This window comes from Lynx rufus, unplaced genomic scaffold (genome assembly GCF_022079265.1).
Source record: "Lynx rufus isolate CCGP_SWC_20201006 ecotype Redwood Valley unplaced genomic scaffold, mLynRuf1.p SCAF_2, whole genome shotgun sequence".
Taxonomy (NCBI): Eukaryota; Metazoa; Chordata; class Mammalia; order Carnivora; family Felidae; genus Lynx; species Lynx rufus.
In genome coordinates this window covers 91,937,845-91,951,330 of record NW_025814834.1, presented here as the reverse complement: position 1 = coordinate 91,951,330, position 13,486 = coordinate 91,937,845, and the positions used below count along the sequence as shown (strand labels likewise).

The 13,486-nt window shown below is 34.8% G+C and overlaps 1 protein-coding gene across 2 annotated transcripts in view; it reads left to right on the top strand.

Moving 5' to 3' along the window:
* SPOPL (speckle type BTB/POZ protein like) overlaps positions 1–7,547 on the top strand; it is a 79,856-nt gene extending 72,309 nt beyond the window's left edge. For both annotated transcript variants that reach the window (XM_047082986.1, XM_047082985.1), the window contains exons 9-11: positions 1,477–1,619; positions 1,709–1,762; positions 5,356–7,547. In XM_047082986.1, the coding sequence (XP_046938942.1) occupies positions 1,477–1,619; positions 1,709–1,762; positions 5,356–5,500 (342 nt within the window). In that variant the 3' untranslated portion in view covers positions 5,501–7,547. The remainder of the gene's footprint in view (positions 1–1,476; positions 1,620–1,708; positions 1,763–5,355) is intronic.
* The last annotated feature ends 5,939 nt before the right edge of the window (positions 7,548–13,486 follow it).

The following is a 13,486-nucleotide window of genomic DNA, read 5'->3' as shown; positions in this document are numbered from 1 at the left end:
TTCACTCATTAAGAGTTTGAGCAAGAAGGGTTTTTGTTTTGTTTTGTTTTTAAAGAATAAAACCCTGTTTTTAAAATTGACAGTACATATTTTGCACAAATTGAAATTTCCTAAAGAAAATTGGTCTTTCTCTTGAATTCATTGATTTGTATCTTCTTAATATTAGGTTAAAATAACTTCAGGACTTTTTTTTACCCTCAGTTCAAAGTATAATGTGCTTTAAATTTATTTTCTAAGTTATAAATATAGTCAAGGATGTGGAAGAATAAGGACTCTCATACACTGCTGATGGAAATATAAAATGGTAACAACCATTTTGGAAGATTGGCAGCTTCTTAAAAAGTTTTTACACTTGGGGCTCCTGGGTAACTCAGTCAGTTAAGCATCCGACTTCGGCTCAGGTCATGATCTCATGGTTCATGAGTTCAAGCCCCTCATCAGACTATCTGCTGTCAGCACAGAGCCTGCTTCTGATCCTCTGTCCTTCCCTTCCCTCTCAAATATTAAAAAAGAAAAAATGTTTTACACTTGCCATCTGATTCAGTGAGTCTACTTTATCTAAGAGAAAAGAAAGCATATTCCCATACAGTAACTTATATGAATGTTTATAGTCGCTTTATTTATAATAGCTAAAAACTGGAAACACCAATTGTTTATCAAGAGAGGATTGCGGAAACAAATTGTGGTATGTCTGTACACAATGGAATATTATTATTCAGCAATAAAAAGCATTGAACTGCTGATAAAATGGTAGTGACATGTATGAATCTCAAAATAATTATGCTGAGAAGCCAGTCACAAATTATATGATTCCATTTATAGAAGATACCAGAAAATTTAAACTACAGCAGTAGAAAGCATATCAGAGGTGTGGCCTGAGGTGGGGTGAAAAGGAAGGATTATAAAGGGGTAGGAGGAAACTTTTGGGGATGATGATTATGTTCAGTGTCATGAATTAATGATGGTCATATGACTGTATAAACTTTATTTGCAGTTTATTGTATATCAATTATAAATTTTCAGTAAAGCTGCTAAAGTCGTAATAACTAAAGAAGTGGTTATCAAAATGATTTGTTGGCTTTTTATAATTCATTCTTCAAGATTGAGCAGTGGCAACAGACAGTGTACTGGCTGGTACACTCTGGTGTTTAAAATAGAGAAGAGAAATTCACTCATTAAGAGTTTGAGCAAGAAGGGTTTTTGTTTTGTTTTGTTTTTAAAGAATAAAACCCTGTTTTTAAAATTGACAGTACATATTTTGCACAAATTGAAATTTCCTAAAGAAAATTGGTCTTTCTCTTGAATTCATTGATTTGTATCTTCTTAATATTAGGTTAAAATAACTTCAGGACTTTTTTTTACCCTCAGTTCAAAGTATAATGTGCTTTAAATTTATTTTCTAAGTTATAAATACCAAGTATTTAAAACGTGGTAGTTTGAGTAAATGTTTAATTGCTGTGTTTTCCTTTTGGATAGTATGCACTGGAACGGCTGAAGGTCATGTGTGAAGAAGCTTTGTGTAGTAACCTCTCGGTAGAAAATGTTGCTGATACCCTTGTCCTTGCAGATTTGCACAGTGCAGAACAGTTGAAAGCACAAGCCATAGACTTTATTAATAGGTAAGCTATGCCTGTATTTCAGTGGGCATGACACCTTCAACATTTTTTCACTGGACTTTTTTTTAAGTGTGTTTAAATCTTTAATGCAGGTGCAGTGTACTTCGACAACTTGGGTGTAAAGATGGGAAAAACTGGAACAGCAAGTAAGATGACATCAGTTTCTGACTTAAAGTTGATCTGCATATATGAAATTAAGTGTTTGCATAGCCTTTTGCTCATCTACAATAAGTATGAATCCAGATATTAGTTGTATGAAGCAAACTGCCAGTTATTTTAAAACATAATAATATGATTTGGTGGATTCTTGAGGCTATGCTCCCTTGTAGATCAGCTTCTAATGTGAACTGGGATAGACAGTTTAATTTTTTAAGCACATACGCTCACAGTATATAGCTGAGCCCATGTATTTCAGTGGCTACTAGATTTTTTCCCTGTCCCTTCAGAAAACATTTCTAAAGATGTTGGGAAATACTTATTTTTTCCTATGAGGAATGTACCCCATTTGCCTAGACAGTCTTTATATTTGACTGCTCACCCACTGCTTCTTAGGTTAGCCAAGTACCTTGCATCATACAGTATTTTAGGCTAGCTACTTCATATTCCCTACTGGTAGCAGTTTGTTCTTTCCTTTCCCTGTTGAAACTGTGTGGTAGTTGTTACATTTTTCTAAGACAACCTTCTGAATATGAACTGTTAGAACTTATTATTTCCTTTTTTGTTTTCTTCTCCTATTTTTAGAGTGATTTTCTACTTTTTGTAATTTTTCAAAATCAGAAAAGGTGAAGAGTTGATAGTTTGAAGAATTTTCACCTGCTTTTGATTAGTTTTTACCAATAAACCCTTAAATTCCATTTTCACACTTTATCAAAAGTAGATTTAAGTGAAAAAAGACAGTGTTAGAGACAATAAAATGAATGTTGACCTGATTACTTCCCATTCTTTTAAACTGTATTATGTTGTTAACTCTGAATTCCTATCAGTTTGTGAATTCTGTTTTCACAAAGTAAAAATTAGTAACTACGTTTAAGTCACTGGTGGTATATTGGTTAGTATTTGATGATACGTTATTGTCATGGTATATGATCACAGAACAATCTATTTAAATTTAAAATATATTAGCATTCAATGATAATTTTTTTATCCCCTTATTTTATATCCCCTGGAGTAGCTGTTGTATGTACAGACTTCCAATAGATCTTTTTGAATTAAATAAATGAAAATGCCAGGTATATTAAGAGGTATTTATGTGACTCCAAACAGTTAGTTAAAATGATAAACATAATTACATACAGATAATATGATGTCAGGCAAATTTTTAAAAAGTTGTTTTATTCAGCTACTGTTTAGTTCCACAAACATTTACCTAGCATCTGTGTCTCAAGTACTGTGCTAGGGTGCTGCATATAAAAATAGGGAAAAATCCTTTTCTTGAGAAATTTGTCTAATGAAAGAAATACATGTATATATTATTTCATAATGTGGTAAGTAACATGATAAAGGAAGACATGTGCAGGGCACTTGACAAAGGCTGGATGGTTTAGGAATGGCTTCCTGCAGATGACATCTGAGTCTTTAAACACAAATAGGAGTTAGTGAAACTAAGAAGGAAATAACAAGCATTATAAACAGAAGGGATCACTTGATCCAAAGTATAGAAGCATGAAGCAGTAGGTGATCCATTCATTTGACATACGTTTATATTTATTATCAAGTAAATACCTCAGGCAGTGTGCTTAGTACAAAAAAATATAGTGATGGACATGACAAATGTTTCCCCTACCTTTATGGAGTGTTTAGTTTAGCAAGAAACAAATAGGAATTAAACAAGTAATTGAAATAAAGCGTAACAATAGATAATGTATATCCCAAGCATACAGCAAAAGAACCTTACCTAAACTAGGAGTGAAAGAAAGCCTTTTTGAGGAATTATTGTATAAATAAACACCTAGAGTATTAGTAGGAGTTACCATGGTAAAGAAGAGGGAAGAAGCATGAAAGTTTATCCCAAAAAAAGGGAATCAGGTGTGCAAAGTTTTGGTGATAAAGAAAGAACAATATAGAGTCAGAGAGAGGTTATGAGAAGAAGCTGGAGAAAGCAGACAAAGGTCAGATCCTGGAAGGCCATGTAAATAACATTGGGACTTTTAAATTTTTTTTTTTCAATGTTTATTTATTTTTTTGGGACAGAGAGAGACAGAGCATGAACGGGGGGAGGGGCAGAGAGAGAGGGAGACACAGAATCGGAAGCAGGCTCCAGGCTCTGAGCCATCAGCCCAGAGCCTGACGCGGGGCTCGAACTCACGGAGCGTGAGATCGTGACCTGGCTGAAGTCGGACGCTTAACCGACTGCGCCACCCAGGCGCCCCACATTGGGACTTTTAGACATTCAAAGAGAAATGGGTATCCAATAAAAGGTTTTAACCTAGTATAGGGCATGATCAGAGTTTCATTTTTAGCAATCTCTCTGCATACAAGGTAGAGAATATATTGTGGGGAGCTTGAGGTGGTGGTTGTGGTGACAGTTGAGCAAGGTTAAATATAGGAGACACATTGGAAAGTTGCTGGAGTAGTGCAGGCAAGAGATGAGCAAGAGATGAGAGTTGAAATTAGAGTTGATTGGTGACAGTTGGGGCTAGAGAGAAATGAAAGGATAAAACATTTTGAAAGGACAGTCTATAATATTTGGATATTATTTGGATGGTGGATGGATATAAGGGAGAAAAGAGACCAGGATAACTAGATTAGGTATTTACTCTGCATGCTCAGTAGACCATGTTGTACATTCAGTATACAATGAGCAGTTACCTGAGCATGTAAGGAGAGATACAAAGGTAGAGAGAGGAAGTAGGAAAAATTGTTTCTTTTTCTAAAGAACTTGGATACAGGCATTAGGGAACAATAGGGTGTAACATAGTCATATTTGTGTTACTAAGGCAGTTCATGGAAGCCAGTTTGAGAGGAGCAAGATAGGAAACTAGAAGACAACTTAGGAGACTGTTGTGATAATCCAAATGTGAAATGATGTGAATCTTGACTGGGAATTCAAAATATCTTTGGAAATTAAAATAGGGCTTTGATGATTGATTGGAAAGGATGGAGTCTAAGATGATTCCCAGGTTTTTGATGTTACCTCTGGGTGATGGTGGAAGCATTAGCTGATTAGAAATGAGGGAAGAAGAATTTGCAGCTTGGATAGAGACGTGTTGAGTTCTTTCCTGGCGATCCTGAATTTTTAGGGCTTGAGGCTGTCCAAATAGAACAAGTGGTTGGGACTGTACCTTGTGGGGAGGGCTAGATTTAGCAAATCAGTAGTTTACCATCATTGAGTATGATAGTTAAAATTGTAAAGAGTGGATACAATAGGATGAATGATGAAGTTAAGAGAGAAGAGTGAGGGCAAAAGTTGGAACTCTAGAGAAAACCTATATGTAACAGCCAGGGAAAAGAGCTCTTAAAAAGCTGGTACAGAAATGGTAACAGTGGGAGTTGGTACTATGGAGAAAAGTGTCACATACTTCCAGAGTGTAGAACTTCCAGAAGAATTTAAGTTTCAATTGCAACAGAAAATACCAGTAACATAAAGATGGTATTTTAATGAATTCACATGGCTTGACGATATAGAGAGGCAAAAGTGCTTGAAACATTTTGAAATGTGTGATTTTTTCTAAAACTAACAATGCAACAATGCATTTTGAAAAGTACTCTTTAATAAACATCACTTAATTTTATTTTTCAGCCAAGCAGCAGACATAATGGAAACATCAGGGTGGAAGTCCATGATTCAGTCTCACCCTCATTTAGTAGCAGAAGCCTTCCGAGCACTAGCATCTGCACAATGTCCACAGTTTGGCATTCCACGCAAACGGCTAAAACAGTCCTGAAATCTTCCATGAACTGTAGAAAAATGGAATTGACTTTTACTCCTCCAGGTCCAGAAGGATTCTAATAACAAACCATAAGCAAGAGTTGTTTCTGTTGTCTTGTCCACGAACAGAAGCTGAAAAAGCATATTGCTTGCATTTCAGGTGGATAATTTATGGTTTATTCTTCAGCTTTAAATTAGACTGATTATACTCTAATTCACTTCAAGGCCTTAAATTATCTTCAATGACTTCTCTTGTTCATATAATACTTTAATTTTTTTATTGTGCCTTGTCATTTTGACTAAGGCTATGCAGGATTGCACTAGCTCCATAATGCAGTAATATTGATAACTGAAGATATTAAGTTTCAAAAGGATCTTCCATTAGTTTGAGAAAAGCAAAATGAATTTTATAGGGTTTGTCCTATGCTATCTCAAAGTTTAAAACTAGGTTCTTCTTAAAAGCACTCGTATTGGAAATTACTGGTAATGTCTCCAGTCTAAGTCCTATACATATAGGAGAACCTGCTTACCTTCAAAGTAAGTTACGGCAATACACTGCTTCAATTCTAATTTATTTTTCATTTCAGGGGGCAAATATGCAATGAGTTGGCCCAAATTTTTAGTAAAATTTGGATGTTTTTCTGTGTGTTGACTGTCCAACAGACTAAGAGAAGCATAACAAACCTTTGCTTGTGTTTCTTTGTGGGTTTGTTCAAGTTTACAATGACTGAGAACTGATTGAGGTTAAGATTTCAATAAAAAGAAAGCATGTTTTGTGCTGAATTAATTTTTTTTAATTTGTAGTGACCTACATTTATATGAAGAATTCTGTCCATGTTGAAAGAAAGGATGACCAAATGTAAATTTAATGAGTGGGCCAATTAAGAAAGATATATATGCACTTTTCATGTGTAACTTTTGTATGCTAAATGGTACATATATTTTTTGTTTGTTTTTGAGGGTATTAATAAGGTATAATTAATTGTGTCTTAACTTTTGCAAGAATTTTTTAAGACTGAGGGAGGCAACTGGGATGTTTGTGATAATAGATAAGAAAGGTATTCTTGATTATAGTTAAATTGGTTTGAATTTCAGATATTTATTATTGAATTTACTCTGTCTTATCCCACTTTGGAGAAGGCAATTCAACAATAAAATTCTGGACACTCTACTCTCCTTCTAAAAATAGTGAACTGATATTTGCAGACTAAAGGAGAGAACCCTTAGAAATATGTTAGGCCACACTCTGAACCTTTTCCCCCCTAGCTTTCTCCTTTCTGTTTCAGTTACTGTACTAACATTGTGGATGATACTGAAATTCTGCATAATGTGAACAGGATAAACTATTTATAAACTGCTTTTCATGGGCCAGTTCTTTATTATAAATGAATTTAGCTTTAAACACATACACATGTTCAGTGTTTGATAGCTCTGTTCACAGTGAAGGTCTGTCCTGGTGCATTGTCCCGGAGAAGTAGGAGCAGTGGCAAGTCACTGCATCTGATTTCATGGAATAGTGACAATATGCTTCTTAGGCAAGATTTATACTTGACCACAAGGGGAAAAGTGTGTCACTGGAAAAAAATGCATATACCTATATATTCACATACATACTTTATTCTCCAGATTAAAATTTGTATAATTTGTTTATTTAGTTTTTGAATTTAGAACAAAAGGAAAAAAAAGGAGCCTGAGGTTTTAAAATAGATTTTATTTTTGTTATCTCTTTGTTACATATTCACTGAAGCAGTCAGAATATATCAAGAGTGATTCATATTTACATTGAACAATCACTATCAGATAAGCATTTGTTAACCACAGCAAACTAGTTTGAAAAGATCATATTTTCAGGTATCTTCATTTCTTTCTATGTAGTTTAATTGGAATCTTGTTAAATTTGAAATTGGAAGAATCCCTTGAGATAGAAGGATTCTTACATGTGATTGAACTTCATCCTGTGTAAGAATACTATAGGAAACAGAAACTCACTTCCTTAACCAAGTTGAGTCCATTAAATTTACAATGTACAATTTAAAAAGTACATACGCACATACATATACACGTTAAGATTTTTAATATATTTTGCCAGGGTCTTACAACAAAACAAAATTCCTCAGGCTATAGAATTTTGTTGTCATGTGTCAAAAAGTATATATATATTGGTGTATCCATTTATATCAAATGCACGTAGGCACATTGTGAATTAATTCACTGCTTGCATCTACGTTTCTAACCATAGTGACTTCAGTAATAACACCCATATAATGAACATTTCGGCTTGCTTTTACCTACTTAATTTAGTGTTTATTGCAAATCCTAAGGGTTTTATTATAAAGGGTTTTTTTTCGTTTTTTGTTTGTAGTTTGGTAGTACATTTTGTACCAAAAACGTCAAACACTGTGCTGTGAGAATATCCATGTCTCTAGAAATGTCCACGTTTCAGATAATATAATGCCTACCATTATACTAACAGAATCCTATCATAGTTGATTTATTTTTTTATTTATTATGGGTTGGGGTTTTTTGGGGTTTTTTGTTTTTTTGTTGTTTTTTTTTTTTGGTTTTTTGTTTTTGGTTTTTGTTTGTTTTTTGTTGGGTTTTCTTTGGTATTGTGGGTTCTTGAGGCAATGAAAAAAAAACTTAATGTATTCTGACAAAAGTGCTCTAATAGCCTTTTTATTTTCTCGTTTTGAAACTACACACTACTGTGTTCAGTAGGCACAGACTGTCCTGAGCAGCTTTGCCTTTTATCAGCCTGCTCTTGTTTTCCTTTTGTCACCTAAACAGAACTTTTCCTTAAAAAAGAAGTGACTGGTTTTAAATGTTATGTTATCACAGTAACCATTAGAAAACTGTTCTTCAGCTTGAGATACAGAAACACTATATTTGTGCCTTTTTTGTTTTTAAATTTTAACGTATATTGGTATTTAGAGCACAAATATGAAGGTGCCATAATGTTATGGCTTGCCATTGTTACCTCCTTGAATACTCATGTGTCATTGTCTTGAAATAGTAATTGGAGAACCATGCATGTATTATGTCATTTGGGCGTGTGTGTGCGTGTGTTTGTGTGTGTGTGTACATATACTTGTATTTGCTTAGACTTGTGTGTGGTATGTTCAGAAGAGTGAATTTCTGAAAATAGGACTCAGTTAAATGTTGAAAATTCAGGTTAGTTGAAATATTTCATTAAATGTGCTTTATTTGGGGGGACAGTTGATGGACAAGAAATTATAATTTTCAAAAATGTGACCTTTACTGCATGATGAAATATGAAAACAGTGCCTTTTTAGGACATCAGTTTTAAAGTTCAGTTTTAAAATATTCGCAAAGAACTCTTAAAAAGTAACCATGAGCATTATTAGCTTATTTTTAAACTAGACCTAAGTTAGAATTTAAATTGCCAAAAATGTTATACTAATTTATTTATCCATTTAAATCTTGTGCATAAATTTAAAACCCAAGTAAAATTTTTATTAAAATATGGGTCATATATGCTACCCAATGTTACTAAATTAGAACACTAGAGACTTCAGTAAGTTGTTTTGTTAAAATCCACCTCAACAAAGCTTTCTTCATAACCATGTATATATGAAAAGGTGAATTATTCTGACTTGGACCTTCATGCTCTTTGATGGATAAAATTCAGTGTATTCTTGCAAAATAACGTGGGTGGGTGAGTGTCTTCAGATTATAAAGACAGCACTTTCAGCATATAGAAGAGTATTGTGCAAACCTCTTTTATACAGATTATGAGCTCTACTTTATTTAAGTGTTCATGGAATGATGTCAATTTTAGGTCCAGGTGAACAAATATTGAGTGCCTAACATATGCAAGACTTCCTCTTCACTAGGAATGAAATCACCACACCGTGTCTTCTGTTTGCAGTATGTGGACTTTATGTTTGAAAAGGAATTCTTATATTTAAATATTTTTCTGTTAGAGTTTATTGTTGTATACTGTAACCCAGCTAATTTCACATCCAGTTTTTTAGAATGAAGATATAACTTAAGTGAGTCCCATTTTTGAAAATAAAATTATGCTAAAATTATTTAAAAATTAATTCTGGGGGAAATTGATTTTCAAGATTCAAATGTGTAAAGACTTATATTGAACTTTTCAGCCTCATTTTTAATCAGCTGATGTTAATGATAAGATACATACTTTTTGTATCTTGTTGCTGAAAATATTTTTTGCATTTCAGCACGTTGAGTTAAAATAAAGTTGTTACTACTTATTCAGAATTAATTGGTTTATTTTGTGTTTATTTCAATATATGAACTTTTCTTTTTCAGATTGCTATGATGCTTTGCAAAAGGGCCATGTGTTTGATATGGTAACTTTAAATTATGCACACTAATTGTCTTTCCTCCATAGGAAAGCTAGTATTTTTTGGAACCTACTAAAGACTTATTCCTTAACTGTGAGATACTATGCCTATATCTGCTTTGACGTATGTATTGCCATCAATATTGAAAGACTTTATGTCATAGAACTTTAATGTAGTAAGTAAAGATCCCCTTTCCCTGGTCCTTCTATCCCTTCTTACTTTTAACTGACAACTTAATTATTTGCTTCCATCAAAAAGACCAGAATTGGGGCAATGCATTCCTGGCCTAACTTAGTAACACAATTAGTGCTTAAAAATTATGGCCAAAGTGACAGTACGAATGCAGTGAAAAATCTCTCATACACATACATACTCATGTACACACACACTGAATTTTCCTTAGAAGAATAAAGGAAGGATTGAAACACTTAATATTGTCTATGCAATTAAAGTAAAATAGGACAAATGGTGGTCATATTCTAAACTTTAAGTGGATTGTGTTATAACCATTCCCCTTCTACTTTACAGTAGCCAGCACCCTGAAAAAACAGATTTTTTTAGAACATTGGGATATAGTATTCCTCAGTTCTACCACTCAAGAATCATTTCTTTCCAAGAGAATGCCAAGAGTGGCATTGGTTTTCGATCACTACTTTTTTTTAATTTTATTTTTTATTTTTTAAAATTTACATCCAAATTAGCATATAGTGCAACAATTTCAGGAGTAGATTCCTTAGTGCCCCTTACCCATTTAGCCCATCCCCCTTCCCACACCCCTCGAGTAACCCTCAGTTCTCCATATTTATGAGTCTCTTCTGTTTTGTCCCCCTCCTCGTTTTTATATTATTTTTGTTTCCCTTCCCTTATGTTCATCTGTTTTGTCTCTTTTTTTTTTTTTTTTCAAAGTTTATTTATTTTTGGGACAGAGAGAGACAGAGCATGAACGGGGGAGGGGCAGAGAGAGAGGGAGACACAGAAACGGAAACAGGCTCCAGGCTCTGAGCCGTCAGCCCAGAGCCCGACGCGGGGCTCGAACTCACGGACCGCGAGATCGTGACCTGGCTGAAGTCGGACGCTTAACCGACTGCTCCACCCAGGCGCCCCTGTTTTGTCTCTTAAAAGTCTTCATGTGAGTGAAGTCATATGATTTTTGTCTTTCTCTAATTTCACTTAGCATAATACCCTCCAATTCCATCCATGTAGTTGCAAATGGCAAGATTTCATTTTTTTTTTTGATTGCTGAGTAATACTCCATTGTGTTTGTATGTATGTATATATATATATATATATGTATATATATATGTGTATATATATATATATATATATATATATATATATATACACATATATATATATATGTCACATCTTCTTTATCCATTCATCCATCGATGGACACTTGGGCTCTTTCCATACTTGGGCTATTGTTGATAGTGCTGCTCTCATCATGGGGGTGCATGTGTCCCTTCGAAACAACACACCTGTATCCTATGGATAAATGCCTACTAGTGCAATTGCTGGGTCGTAGGGTAGTTCTATTTTTAATTTTTTGAGGAACTTCCATACTGTTTCACAGAATGGCTACACCAGCTTGCATTGCCATCTGTGATGCAACAGAGATCCTCTTTCTCTGCATCCTCACCAACATCTGTTGTTGCCTAAATTGTTAAGGTTAGCCATTCTGACAGGTGTTAGGTGGTACCTCACTGTGGTTTTGATATGTATTTCCTGGATGATGAGTGATGTTGAGCATTTTTTCATGTGTCAGTTGGCCATCTGGATGTCTTCTTTGGAGAAGTGTCTATTCATGTCTTTTGCCCATTTCTTCACTGGATTATTTGTCTTTTGGTGTTGAGTTTGATAAGTTCTTTATAGATTTTGGATACTAACCCTTTATCTGATATGTCAGTTGCAAATATCTTCTCCCATCCCATTGGTTGCCTTTTAGTTTTGCTGATTGTTTCCATCACTGTGCAGAAGCTTTTTATTTTGATGAGGTCCCAGTAGTTCATTTTTGCTTTTGTTTCCCTTGCCTCCGGAGACGTGTTGAATAAGAAGTTGCTGCAGCCAAGATCAAAGAGGTTTTTGCCTGCTTTCGTCTCAAGGATTTTGATGGCTTCCTGTCTTACATTTAGGTCTTTCATCCATGTTATTTTTGTGTATGGTGTCAGAAAGTGGTCCAGGTTCATTCTGCATGTTGTCCAGTTTTCCCAGCACCGCTTATCAAAGACTAGTTGGCCATACGTTTGTGGGTTCATTTCTGGGTTCTCTGTTCTGTTCCATTGATCTGAGTGACTGTTCTTGTGCCAGTACCATACTGTCTTGATGATTACAGCTTTGTAGTATAGCTTGAAGTCTGGGATTGTGATGCCTCCTGCTTTGGTTTTCTTTTTCAAGATCACTTTGGCTATTCAAGGTCTTTTCTGGTTCCATATAAATTTTAGGATTATTTGTTCTAGCTCTGTGAAGAATGCTGGTGTTACTTTGATAGGGATTGCATTGAATATGTAGATTGCTTTGGGTGGTATTGACATTTTAACAATATTTGTTCTTCCTATCCAGGAGCATGGAATCTTTTTCCACTTTTTTGTGTCTTCAGTTTCTTTCATAAGCTTTCTATAGTTTTCAGTGTATAGATTTTTCACCTCTTTGGTTAGATTTATTCCTAGGTATTTTATGGGTTTTGGTACAACTGTAAATGGGATCAATTCCTTGATTTCTCTTTCTGTCGCTTCATTGTTGGTGTATAGGAATGCAACCGATTTCTGTGCATTGATTTTATATCCTGCACCTTTGCTGAATTCATGGATCAGTTCTAGCAGTTTTTTGGTGGAATCTTTTGGGTTTTCCATATAGAGTTTCATGTCATCTGCTAAGAGTGAAAGTTTGACCTCCTCCTGGCCAGTTTGGATGCCTTTTATTTCTTTGTGTTGTCTGATTGCAGAGGCTAAGACTTCCAATACTATGTTGAAAAACAGTGGTGAGAGTGGACATCCCTGTCTTGTTCCTGACCTTACGTGGAAAGCTCTCAGTTTTTCCCCATTGAGGATGATATTAGCATTGGGCTGTTCATATATGACTTTTATGATCTCAAGGTATGCTCCTTCTCTCCCTACTTTCTTGAGGGTTTTTATCAAGAAAGGATGCTATGTTTTGTCAAATACTTTCTCTACATCTGTTGAGAGGATCATATGGTTCTTGTTCTTTTATTGATGTGATGAATCACGTTAATTGTTTTGCGGATATTGAACCAGTCCTGCATCCCAGGTATAAATCCCACTTGGTCGTGGTGAATAATTTTTTTAATGTATTGTTGGATCCGGTTGGCTAATATCTTGTTGAGGACTTTTGCATCCATGTTCATCAGGGAAATTGGTCTGTAGTTCTACTTTTTAGTGTGGTTTCTGTCTGGTTTTGGAATGAAGGTAATACTGACTTCATAGGAAGAGTTTGGAAGTTTTTCTTCCATTTCTATTTTTTGGAACAGTTTCAAGAGACTAGGTGTTAACTCTTTCTTGTTAACAAGGTTTGGTAGAATTCCCCTGGAAAGCCATCTGGCCCTGGACTCTTGTTGTTGGGGAGATTTTTGATTGCTAATTCGATTTCCTTACTGGTTATGGGTCTGTTCAAATTTTCTATTTCTTCCTGTTTCAGTTTTGGTAGTATATGTTTCT